This window comes from Hevea brasiliensis, chromosome 15 (assembly GCF_030052815.1).
Source record: "Hevea brasiliensis isolate MT/VB/25A 57/8 chromosome 15, ASM3005281v1, whole genome shotgun sequence".
In the NCBI taxonomy this organism is placed as follows: Eukaryota; Viridiplantae; Streptophyta; class Magnoliopsida; order Malpighiales; family Euphorbiaceae; genus Hevea; species Hevea brasiliensis.
Window position 1 is genome coordinate 73939069 of NC_079507.1, and position 13826 is coordinate 73952894.

General features: G+C 31.4%; 1 protein-coding gene across 2 annotated transcripts; it reads right to left on the bottom strand.

Moving 5' to 3' along the window:
• Window positions 1-8791: 8791 nt before the first annotated feature.
• On the bottom strand, window positions 8792-11267 carry LOC110670865 (ribonucleoside-diphosphate reductase small chain A). Of its 2 annotated transcripts, XR_009144365.1 has the most exons (3): window positions 10304-10974; window positions 9436-9673; window positions 8792-9145 (listed from the first exon to the last, which is right to left on the bottom strand). XR_009144365.1 is itself a non-coding variant. In XM_021833148.2 (2 exons), exons 1-2 carry the CDS (start codon window positions 11145-11147, stop codon window positions 9566-9568), a joined length of 255 nt encoding a protein of 84 aa, XP_021688840.1. In that variant the 5' UTR covers window positions 11148-11267; the 3' UTR covers window positions 9305-9565. The 2 variants fall into 2 exon arrangements, 1 of the variants encoding a protein (XP_021688840.1); XM_021833148.2 differs by lacking the exons at window positions 8792-9145; window positions 10304-10974 and adding an exon at window positions 11001-11267 and having other exon boundaries at window positions 9305-9673.
• Between the last annotated feature and the right edge of the window lie 2559 nt (window positions 11268-13826).

The following is a 13826-nucleotide window of genomic DNA, read 5'->3' on the forward strand; positions in this document are numbered from 1 at the left end:
AGGATAGCAAATTATAGTACTACCCAGAGGATAACTATAGTATACTCTAATTGTTAAAGTTATCTAAATCTATTTTGAGCAAATAAATATCATATTGCAGTTTTTTCTCTTCATTCGTAAGCTTAATCTCTTATTGTTTTAATGAATTGAACTTCTTTGAATGGTGTGAGCAAGTCAAGTTCCAATTAGTGTCTTGGACCTTAAATTGGCTAATTCGCTGCGATTATGGATATAAGCAGTGAGGAATAGAAGTTATACCATAAGCAATGAGAATCATTAAGCAAATTAAGTCTTATATTTTTTGTGAATGACTATTGCTAACAACATTAGGATTACAATTCCACAAGGTGAAAATATAAAAGAATACCTTAAACTCATAAAAGATATGTTATATTCTGAAGTTAAGTCACTCACTGACACTCTAATGGCATAACTCACGACCATGAAGTATGATGGGTCAAAAAGTATGCAAGAGCACATTATTGAAACGAGTGATATTGTAGCAAAATTAGAAACTTTAAGAATGACAGTTTTAATTCCTTATTGGTGTAGTTCATTTTGAACTCATTACCTCCTGAATATGGTTTATTTCAAATTAATTACAATACTATTAATGATAAGTGGAATGGTAATGAATTGGCCAGTAAGCTAGTTTAGGAGGAAATAAGACTGAAAAATCAAGGTATTCATTCTGTCAACATTATGGATCAAGAAGCTAATAATAGACATAAAGTTAAAGCCTACAAGTTTAAGAAGAAAAAGAAAGGATCTTCAAATGTTACTTAAGCTAAGGAAAGGAATAAATAGAAAGATTGCCTGAAAGATAAAGCTTGATTTGAAAAGAAATGTAATCTTTATGCTTATGTATGTTTCAAATCAAACTTATTTGAAGTTCCTAATAATACTTGGTGACTTGATTTTGATGCTACTATTTATGTCTCAAATGTGATGAAAGATTTCTTTATGGTCCAAACCGAAAATCCAACTAAGACTTCCTATTTATAGGGAACCCTATGAAGGCTCCAATTGAAGGCATAAAGACTTACCATTTGGTCTAAGATAATGGCTATCAACTACACTTATTAAAAACCTTCTATATGCTTTCAATTTCTAGGAATGTCATTTTTGTTTCAAAACTTAATGAATTTAGGTTAAATATTAAGTTTGGGCATGGATGTTTCAGTTTATTTAATAATAATGATAATTCCATTATTGTTTTTGAAATTTTTACTGATGATCTATATATACTGAAACTTGATGATAATTTGGTTGAATCCTTGCTTGTCATTTATAGCAATATTGGAATTATTCATAGCAGACTGAATGAAAATTCTGTTTTCTTGTGGCATAAACGTTTGGGTCACATATCCAAAGAAAGATTAGAAAGGTCAATAAAGAATGAGATTCTATCAAGTTTAGATATTATTAAGTTTGATGTGTATGGATTGCATTAAGAGAAAGCAAATCAAACACAATAAGAAAGAAGCCACAAGAAGTAGTAAGCTTTTTGAAATTATACACACTGATATATGTAGGCCTTTTGATACTCCATCTTTTGGTGGAGAAAAATATTTTATTACCTTTATTGATGATTTTTCATGTTATGAACATATTTATCTGCTTAATGAAAAATCTCAATCAATAAATATACTTGAAGTGTATATAAATGAGGTTGAGAGGCAATTAGATAGAAAAGTGAAAATAATAAGGTCAGATAAAGGTAGTGAATACTATGGGAAACACACTGAAATGGGATAATGTCATGGTCTATTTGTAAAGTTCTTAGAAAGTTATGGCATATGTGCAAAATATACTATGTCAAGTACTCCTTAATAAAATGAGGTGGCGGAAAGACAAAATCGGACTTTAATGAATATGGTTAGAAGTTTGATGAGCAACTCTTATTTACCTATATCTTTATGGGTATATACACTTAAAACCGCTATGTACTTGTCAAAATAGGATTCCCAGTAAGGCAGTCTCAAAAACACCTTATAAATTATGGATTGGAAGGAAACCTAGTTTAAGGCACCTGCATGTTTTGGGTTATCGAGCAGAAGTAAGAATTTATAATCCACATGAAAAGAAATTAGATTCTCAAATGATAAGTGGATACTTTATTGGTTATCCAGAGAAATCTAAAGGATATAGGTTTTATGTTCCAAACCATAGTCCAAGAATTGTGGAAACTGGTAATGCAAGATTTCTTGAGAATGGTGAAGTTAGTGGCAGTGTTGAGAGACAAGATATGGATATACAAGAAAATAAAGTTGATTTTCATATGCCTATTAAAGTTTTAATATCCACTCCTGCTCCACATGTTGTTCTAGCAGTTGTTAAAGGACCTAACAATGCTACACAACATAATGATGAAACACATCCTGAAGAAGTTAACCCACAAAGAGCTAATGAAGGTGAACCACAAGAAATGCCATTAAGAAGATCTCAAAGAGAAAGGAGATCAGCAATTACTAATGATTACGTGGTTTACTCGCAAAAGTTAGATTTTGACATAGGAATTAATAAAGATCCAGTTTCCTTTTCATAAGGTATAACAAGTAATGAGTCTAATAAGTGGTTAGATGCTATGAAAGATGAGTTAAAATCTATGGAAGAAAACAAAGTATGGGATCTTGTTGAATTGCCTAAAGGATCTAAACGAGTTGGGTGTAAATGGGTCTTTAAGACCAAACGCGACTTGAATGGCAAAATCAAACAATATAAAACAAGATTTGTTGCCAAGGGTTATACTTAGAAGGATGGTGTTGACTATAAAGAAATATTTTCCCCAGTCTCAAAGAAAGACTCATTAAGAATTATCATGGCATTGGTAGCTCATTATGACTTAGAGTTGCACCAAATAGATGTGAAAACAGCCTTTCTAAATGAAGAATTTGAAGAGGAAGTTTATATGGACCAACTTAAAGGTTTCTCAGTTGAAGGAAAATGCCATATGGTGTGTAAACTTAAGAAATCAATATACATACTTAAGTAAGCTTCCCACCAGTGGTATATTAAGTTCAATGATACTATAAAGTCTTTTGATTTAAAGAAAAAGTCATTAATCGATATATATATATATATCTTAAGATCAGTGGGAGTATGTTTATTTTCTTAATTCTGTATATTGATGATCTCTTGTTTGCTGCAAATAATTTTAGCATATTACGTGAGACTAAAGATTTTCTCTCAATGGATTTTGAAATGAAAGATATGGGAGATGCATCATTTGTGATTAGAATAGAAATATTCCGTAATAGATCACAAAGACTGTTGGGATTGTCTCAGAAAGCCTATATTGATAGAATTCTGGAGAGATTTAATATGCATAAATATTTACCATGAATTATTCCCATACAAAAAAGGGACAAATTCAGTCTCGATCAATGTCCAAAGAATGATGTAGAACGTAAAGAAATGGAATCAATTCCTTATACTTCAATTGTGGACAATTTGATGTATGCTTATATATGTACAATTCTTTATCCTAGAATTGATAACTAGAAGCTGCAAAGAAAGTTTTATGGTACTTGTAATGAACTAAAGACTTCATGCTCACTTACAGGATATCTAATCATTCAAAAGTGATTGGATATTTAGATTCAGATTTAGAAATGGAAATCTTTGGTGGGAGTATGTTTATTTTCTTAATTCTGTATGTTGATGATATCTTATTTGCTACAAATGATTTGGGCATATTACATGAAACTAAAGATTTTCTTTCAATAATTTTTGAAATGAAAGATATGGGAGATGCATCCTTTGTGATTAGAATAGAAATATTCCATAATAGATTACAATGACTGTTGGGATTGTCTCAGAAAACCTATATTAATAAAATTCTAAAGAGATTTAATATGCATAAATGTTTAGCATGAATTGTTCCCATATAAAAAGGGGACAACTTCAGTCTCAATCAAGGTCTAAAGAATGATGTGGAACATAAAGAAATGGAATCAATTCCTTATGCTTCAATTGTAGATAATTTGATGTATGCTTAAATCTGTACCATTCTTTATCCTGAAATTGATAACTAGAAAGCTGTAAAAAAAGTTTTATGGTACCTATAATGAACTAAAGATTTCATGCTCACTTACAGGATATCTAATTATTCATAAATGATTGGATATTCAGATTCAGATTTAGCTGGATGTGTTGACAATAAAAATTTATTTTGGCTACTTGTTCTTATTAGTTGAAGGAACAGTATTATGAAAAAATGCCGAAAAATAGTCTTTCATTATTTCATCAATTATGAAAGCAAAATTTATGGGTTGTTTTTAAGTTATAATTCATGCATTATGGATGCGAAATTTTATCTCAGGACTTAAGGTAGTGGACACCATTAGCAAGCCGCTGAGAATTCATTTTGATAATTTCATAATAATATTTTCTCCATAAACAACAAATTTGCCAAAATGTACCAAGCATATGGAATTAAAATATTTTTTTGTTAAGGAGAAAGTTCAGAAATAAAGAGTTTCTATTGAGCATAATAATATTGATCTCATGATAGCAGATCCATTAATTAAGGGTTCATAATCTTAAACATTTAAAGAATATTTTCTTATAATGAGTCTTGATTGTATTAATGTATAATGTATTGGCTTCATTGATGTGTTTCTGATATACATTGAAGTGTTTCATGTTTCTCATGATTGTGTACATATAATATTTTGAGTACACGATAACAGGAAAAGTCTTTGAAGACGTTATTGTGGACCATGATGTGATAAACATATATCCATTATGTACGTACTATGGTAAATTGCTAGTATTATGGTATATGGAAGGAAATTTGTGATTAAATAATGTACAACCGCTATAACTCATACTTATTAATTTATTATAGGAAGGTAATTATGAAGTACATTATGAAAATGATTTATTTATTTTATGCGCGCCTAATGTTTATGTTATTAAAGTTTATATTACTTGATTATTGTGCCAAGTGGGAGAATGTAAGGTTTTGTCCGATAATTAATATTACTATATGGGCCAAAATCAATTCCTTTAATGTATCCCAATATTAATTGATATTTACTTTAATTAATACAAATCCTAATTATACAATGATTACTTTAATTAAAATAAATCATAATTCTAATTGTATAAGGATACTTGATTGACGTACCAGATTAAGTCTTAGATATATATATATATATATGAGCTGGTCCTCTCTCTACCCATAAGATTACACACATTCTCTTTCATAAAGTCAGAGATATTAGAGTCATCTCAAGAAAGTCTTCTATCACTAAATTCTCCGCCTCAGGTACGCTTTCTAGATCTATGAGAATTTATTTATTTAATATCCATTATTAGAGTGATGGTTGAATCTTATGTTTATGATTCACATTATGTTTATAATTGTTATGATCTATTAAGAATTATTTTACATCATAAACTCAATGTATGCTGTTAAACAATTTCATTGTCTCTAATTTAACTCCATAAGAGATCTACTTTCCAGCTCAAATAAATTCTAATGAGGTGCATGCGAGATAATCTGACGGCAATTTACATTGCATTCTTGAATATAAATAATATTTAACTATCAATATTAACATGAAGTGTTGAATTTAGATAAGACCATATCATCTCATCAAATTTAACATCAAACTATTATTCTTAGTAATATGTTCTTTATTAATGTTTAAATTTTAATATGTTTAAATGAATCATTTAGATTTAATACATGTTTAGATAGACACACCCAATACTTCACAATGACATTAATTTGTGTGCATGCATATATATACATGGCAATCATAATCTTGCTTAAATGTAATTAAGGTCGGTTTACTGGTATAAATATTGGTGATTTGGAAATATTTTAATTATATATATATCAGAATATTTGGGAAATAACATTATGATAATTTTGTAGAGTGCGTGTTTCTACATGAAATTTGCACAGTAAATTATTGAATCGAATCAAGGTGATGTGTTACCTTTCCTTAATAAAATATGCCATTATAATATACTTATGTTTTGAAATTTAATGAATTATGTTTTAATATTAAGCCACTCGTAAATATATTTATCTATAAATTTTACGTTTTAGATTTTTATGTTTGGACACGAGAAAAATATGTTGTTTCACATTAATTTAGAATAACAGTATTTAAATTATATATATAATTTGGGTAAATATTCTCCACTTGAATTAACTTTTGAGATGGAATTAGACTCAATTCATTTTCTCTAGCATGACATAATGCAATTTTTATATATTCAACAATATGTTTAATTGGATAACTTTTGCAAAGTAAAATTTTATTACTGATCACCTAATTGAGGAAGACATAGCACTTTCTCCATATATTTTTCCAAAATGAAATTTGCTATGGTTTTGTTGGACGGGGGAATTGGAAAGCAAAATTATAGTGGGTAGGGGTAGGTGGAGATAATGACTGGGGGTGATATGATCACATCACAAGGGTTGGTTGGACACAATGTTATGATGCCGTGCCCATTGCTTTAGGTAATGGAAAGTTAGTCCTCCTCTCCTCTGCCTCCACCTTTTTCCAATTGGGGCCAAGTTTGGCAGTAAGTACAAGTGGAGTCTGCTTTATCCTTCTTTAGCAAAAAAAAAAAAAAAATATTATGCACTCTTATGCATAGAGTCATTGTAGGTGAGCGCTAGTGAATTAATCAGTTGGGGATTTGAGGGTTTCTGGCCCAGTTGAAAAAGGATGCATTTTACACCTCTTTACATTCTCAACAGGCATGCTTCAACATCCTACCAAATATATTTCAACAAAATTAAAATTAAATAAAATGGTCAAATTTTTTATGAGTATTTAAGTTAATGAAATTCTAATAAAATAAATTTAGTATATAATCGAATTTAATACGGATTTAAAGAATAATGTTTAAGATCAATTCAGATTTTGTATATTAGTATATGTTATATTAATCTGTTTATATAAATATTTAATTAAATATAAAATATATATTTTTAAATAATATTTATAAATTTTTATATTTTTTGTTTTAAATAAAATATAATTTAAATATTTTATGAAATTATTAAATTATTAAAATATAAATTATTAATATTTTTTTATTTATATAAATGATTATTTTTCTGATAATAATGAATTTAGAACAAGTTCCAGTGATTGAGAATAAATTTAAATCGGGTTTAAAATAGATTCAGATTTTAAAAATATTAATTAGCTTCAAATTTAGATAGAATAATTGCCATGGGTATCTTATCCAATTGCCATTACTCTTCTTCCTTTTTAAATTCATTATTTAAAAAAAAATAATGAATTTTATATATAATTGTTATTTTGTTTGTTTTTGGAGAGGTGGCTTATAATGTGAGAAAGCTGTGGAGCATGCAATCAAGATGATAAGTTTGGATCTAAGAAGTTTTATTCAATATGTCTTAAAGGGTATAAAACATGAAGGCCAATTCCATTACACGAAGACTGATGCATGATTATAATTAATTAAGAAAGTGAGGTTGGTGAAATGGATTAATCAACTCTATAACTACACACTATGAGAAAGATCCAAGTTGGTATGATCTTATTAAAGGTGGTTAAGTGGGTTACATTAACAATGTCTTACAAGAGACAAAACAGATAAAGCTATTGTTTGGCATTGAAATTCTAAGTTAAAAAAAAAAAAAAAAAGCTTTTCAGAAAAAAATATCATTTAAAATATTATTAAAAATATAATTTGGAAAAAATTTGTTTTATTATTTTTGAGTTCATATAATTAAAAAATATTAAATTTACTTTTAATAAATCTTAACTAATATCGCAAAAAAGTGACAACAATTTCAACAGTAAATGCTAAAAGGGCTTAAAGTCATTAATTTATTTTAATATGAATTTATTAATGATTAAAGGGTTTGAAGGGAAATGCAAGCAATTAATTAAGATTATTTTTTTTTCTCTTTTTTAAATTGAAACCTTTCATCGTCAGAAGAAGATGCTCCTACCAAACGAAACCAAAAGACGGCCAAGGCAAGCAAGCATAATTGAGTTGATACTGTAGAACATGATGCAACCATTCAGAAAACTGAAAAAACAAAAATCAAACGATTTTCTTAGATTTGGTGTATCTAATTCCATTAGTTTATCAGTATTAAGAAATAAAAACAAATTTTGTTTGGTGGGTGGCCTTAGGCAACATAGTAGACACCAGAAACAACTAATAAAGAAAGGGCCCTGCCTTCATAAATTGCTTTTGCCTGTAAATCACATAAGGTTATAGCATTGTGGCAATTCTGGTATTGAAAGGGTTCTATTTTAGTATCTGAAAAATGGAAAATAAGACTAAATATATTAGCAATTGAGCAGATGAGATGGATAAGCTGTGCAGTTTCCATCATTGGATGGATACAATCAATTTCAGTGGGATAAGAACATGAAGGAAATGATTACTTTGTTGAATCCCTCCTCTGCTCCCCCTTTTATACTTCTTTTATTTGTTTCCCATTCTGGTAATGTCAACCTATGATTCTCTTATAAAACTTCTCTTGGTTATTTTGAAATTATTATGACTAATATATTTATATATATATATATATATTTAAATTTTTAATATATTAAAAAAAAACAAATCTTAAATATATTGCTATACTTTTTTATGGCCTGCCTAATTACCATTTGTTTCATCAACCACCCCCACCCAAAAAATAAATAAATAAAAATAAAAAAGAAAGTTGGTCTCAGCAATAGCTTGACATGGTCTGCTACCGTGGGATGTTTATGCTCACATTCTTTTCTTGTTGTTTGTCATATTGCCATTAAAAAATATACTCTGGATCAAGAGGAAAAATTGACATCTCATAAAAGCATATTATATACAAGACCAAGATCCTCAGACCATGCATATGAGTAGATGATTCAGTGAAATATCATCCATCACAAGCTTAGAATACGACAAAACATGTCATTATGATAAAATAATGATTCTCAATACTAAATGCTTATGATAAGAGAGCACTAATTTGTTTCATCATTATCATACCACCAGCCTCAACTCAATTCCATAAGCAATGAAGATGGTCATGGCGGATAAGCAAAGCATCTTCGATTATGAAGCTCCTGATGGGGTCCCGAGGGAACATCTTTCTAGCTGTGGAAACAAATTTGCAGTATGACAGATCCACATTTCATACCTAAATATCAAGTTCTAAGCAAAAATTTTCAGTGTCCAACCTACTGAGCTCCATAAGAAATTACTTTTCTAAAGCATTAACAGTTGAAGTTATGGCAAGGATTGGATGCATGCTTTAAACAAAATGGTGACAAAGACATTCCACCTTGAGGACATAAAATATTTTAATATTCATATATAATGCCTTCTTTATATTGAACTCCATTGCAAGTAACAGATAAAATAGCAGTAGCCATAATGATTGTACATAATGAAAAGTTTAAAGCTGGCCCAGAATAAATATACAATTACCCTTGATGCTTTGAGATTGCTTGCAAATGTTGTAGACTACAGACAAATGTCACCATAAAGAATATTAGAAAAATTTTGATGCCTTCTTCAAGCACATCTTTGATACTGGAGGGAGTTGCATCATATCAGGCTAGAAGTCTTCATCCATTTTAAAGTTTTTTCCACCATGATGAAGGCTCGACATAACAGATGCCTTCTGATAATCTCTACTCTTCTCTCGAAGAAATTTGCTTTCGCTCTACAAAGTCAAACAAAAAAGATAAGAACGAGGAAAACTGAGTAACTAGTGCTTCAAATTTGACAAGCGAAAAAAACTTGGCTTCTATTTTCAAAATGTCCCCTAATTCACAAGTCACCATAACATTTAATATGACGAAACATTCTAACAACTCAGGCTTGTACCAAGAACCACATCTTTTGTATTCATTCTCAGCTACTAACAGTTGGGACCATCACTACCTTATCCTATTCTTCTATAAGGTTCATTTTTCTCAATTTAACATTTAATGTAATGAAATAAATTACTAAGGACCACAAAGTTTTGTACACATTGTTAGCTGATGGAAATTTACTACTCACAATTTATGCATCGTCCCAGAGGGATCTACGTAATCAGAAGTTGCAATGATCAAGAAAAAAAAAAAAGAGGTTTTCCTTGTTGGTTTGATAGGATATTTGGATGTCTACCAATCAAAGGTTTTAACGTGAGACTAACTTCAGAGAGACATCTAATAGGAGTATATGCTAATCAGTCGTAAATAAGAAACCGGTCTTGACAGAGGCAAAGTTGAGTTTTAGAACACAGATAACTTCTCGATACATGTTCAACCATATGCAGATCTTTAAGGAGATTATCAACAACACTCACTGCAAAGATATAAATTCCATCCAATCAAAGGGGTTTTCCACATTTTACTTCCTTTGATAACCTAAGGCAACCTGAAAATAGAAGGAAAAGAAATAAACCTTTCTTTCCTTTTCTCTTAATGAATAAAACATGTAATAGTAAAGAAATGTGTTGCTTTTGAAATGCATAGAATGCTCGGGCCTACAGTAAGCAAAAGAATAAATTCTGGTTATTAGATTATCAACTGGGAAAAGATCTAAGCTGATTGCACAAATTGATTCATCCTTAACTATTCTTTTATCATCTGACTATTACTCGAGGCAGAATTGAGTAGAAACAAATTAAGAATAATGTAAATAGCTGGAGGAGAGAGAAAAAGAGAGAGCGAGAGAGATAAAAGAAGGAAAAATTTTGAAATTGAGACGAAAAAGCTTCAAATTTTGGAGACAAAAGGAGGGGGAAGAATCTCACAGCATCAAAGAAGACATATTTCCATGCAAAATCTCATATTTCCATCAAACTAACCAAGCCGTGCGTATAAGAATACTAAAGCATACCCAATTGAAAATACGCACGAACAAACAAACCCAACAATCCAAATTAAAACATAAAAAAAAAAAATAAGGACACAAGACACGACCGTATAATACCCGCCAAAAAAAAAAAAACTAACAAAACAGATTGAAAAAAGAAAATAAGTAACAGTCCAAAAACTGGCCTCAGCCTTCTTGTACATCTCCCAAAGTTGCTTATATCTGATGGGAAACATACAAAATCTCTGGTTCCGTTCCTCTAGCATTGGCTCCTCCCGTTCTTCGTCTTCTCTGCATCTTTCTGTGTCTGCTCCATTTCTTAGAGAACCCATTTCATTATCTCTTTCTTTGAGCGGGTGTTTGTATCTTATAATTCTCTATAGCTTTCGTGGAGAAGGATAAATAGAAACCCTACGAAAAACCTCCAGCAAAGAGACACGGACAGATTGGTAACTCAACTCAACTCAACTCAACTCAACCTTTATCCCAAAAATTTGGGGTCGGCTATATGAATTCCTTTTTTCACTCTGAACGATTTTGGGTTAAATCCTAAAAAATGTGTAATGCTTCTAAGTCATGTACTACTCTCCTCGAAGTCAATTTAGGTCTACCCCTTTTTTTCTTTCTATCCTCTAACCTAATGTGTTCTACTTGTCTAACTGGAGCCTCCGTATGTCTACGCTTCACATGACCAAACCACCTCAATCTCCCTTCTCTCAACTTATCTTCAATTGGCACCACTCCTACCTTTTCTCTAATACTTTCATTACGGACTTTATCTAGTCTAGTATGACCACTCATCCACCTTAACATTCTCATCTCTGCAACTCTTATCTTAGATGCATATGACTCTTTCAGTGCCCAACACTCACTACCATATAGCATAGCCGGTCGTATGGCTGTACGGTAAAATTTTCCTTTTAATTTATTGGGAATCTTATGATCACATAAAACTCCCGTGGCACGTCTCCACTTCAACCATCCGGCTTTAATCCTATGACTAACATCCTCCTCACATCCCCCATCTACTTGAAGGACTGAGCCTAGATATTTAAAGTGATTACTTTGGGACAGTGCCACTCCATTCAAACTAACTCATTCCTTATCACCAGTTTGGCCTTCACTGAACTTGCAATGCATGTATTCTGTCTTCGTTCTACTTAACTTAAAACCCTTTGACTCTAGAGTACTTCTCCAAAGTTCTAGCTTCCTATTGACTCCTTCTCGTGTCTCATCTATCAGAACAATATCATCCGCAAACATCATGCACCAAGGAATACTCTCTTGTATATGTTTCGTCAGTTCATCTAAAACTAATGTAAAAAGGTAAGGGCTTATGGCTGATCCTTGGTGTAATCCAATTGAGATTGGAAAATCTCTTGTGTCCCCTCCCACTGTGCGCACAATAGTAGTTGCTCCTTCATACATATCTTTCAATACTTGTATGTACCTAATAGATACCCTCTTTTGTTCTAACGCATTCCATAAGACCTCTCTTGGAACACTATCATAAGCCTTCTCCAAATCAATAAAAACCATGTGTAGATCTTTCTTCCCATCTCTATATTTCTCCATCAAGCTTCTAATGAGAAAGATCGCTTCCATAGTTGAACGACCAAGCATGAAACCAAATTGATTGAGAGAGATAGAAGTATCATGACGTAGTCGATGCTCCACAACTCTCTCCCACAACTTCATAGTATGGCTCATGAGTTTAATTCCCCTATAGTTTGAGCAACTCTGTATGTCTCCCTTATTTTTAAAAATAGGTACTAAAATACTCTTCCTCCATTCATCAGGCATTTTCTTTGAGTTTAGAATCTTATTAAATAATTTAGTTAACCATGCCACTCCCATATCTCCCAAATACTTCCACACTTCAATTGGTATTTCATCTGGTCCACAGTCTTTACCTACTTTCATTCTCTTAAGTGCTTCCTTTACTTCTAAAGATCTAATCCTTCTAGTATAATTTACATTCTTTTCTATTGTTCTATAATCTATATTCACGCTATTTCCATTTTGACTATTATAAAAGAGATCATTAAAATAATTTCTCCATCTTTCTTTAATGTCCTCATCTTTCACCAACACTTTTCCTTCTTTATCCTTAATACACCTAACTTGATTGAGATCTTGACATTTCCTTTCTCTACTCCTTGCTAATCTATAAATATCTTTCTCCCCTTCTTTAGTTCCAAGTTTCTCATATAACTTTTCAAAGGCTGTGCTCTTGCTTGGCTAATCGCTTTTTTGCCTCTTTCTTTGCTATCTTGTCTGCTCATATGCCTCATTATTATCACATTTAGGTAATTTCTTATACCATTCCCTTTTTCTCTTCACTGCCTTTTGTACTTCCTCATTCCACCACCATCTCTCTTTTGAGGGTGGTCCATGTCCTTTAGACTCCCCAAGTACTTTTCTAGCTACTTCTCTAATCTTTGATGCCATCTGTATCCACATATCATTGGCCTCCATATCTAGCTTCCATACTTCAGACTCAAGAAGCTCATTTTTGAACTTCACTTGCTTTATTCCTTTGAACTCCCACCACTTTGTTCGAGCTACACTATTTCTTCTGACCTTACTTGAATTGTTCCTAAACTTGACATCAAGACCACCAACCTATGTTGACTTGTTAAAGCCTCTCCTGGAATGACCTTGCAATCCTTGCATAGAGCTCTATTTGTCTTCCTGGTTAAGAGGAAGTCGATTTGGCTTCTATGTTGCCCACTTTTGAAAGTCACTAAATGTGACTCTCTTTTTATAAAGTAGGTATTTGCTAGTATTAGGTCGTATGCCATAGCAAAATTCAGGATGCTTTTTCCCTCCTCATTTCGACTGCCAACACGGACAGATTGGTAATCCAAAAAAAATATATGTGGGGAATGATTACCGAGTGATTATTACCATTTTGTTCGCTCGTTTGTTCGATGCATGGGCTTTTTGATTCCTAGTTGAGCAGCGTATTATGAATTTCTAAAGCAGCGACGTCGTTTTACGAAGTTAAA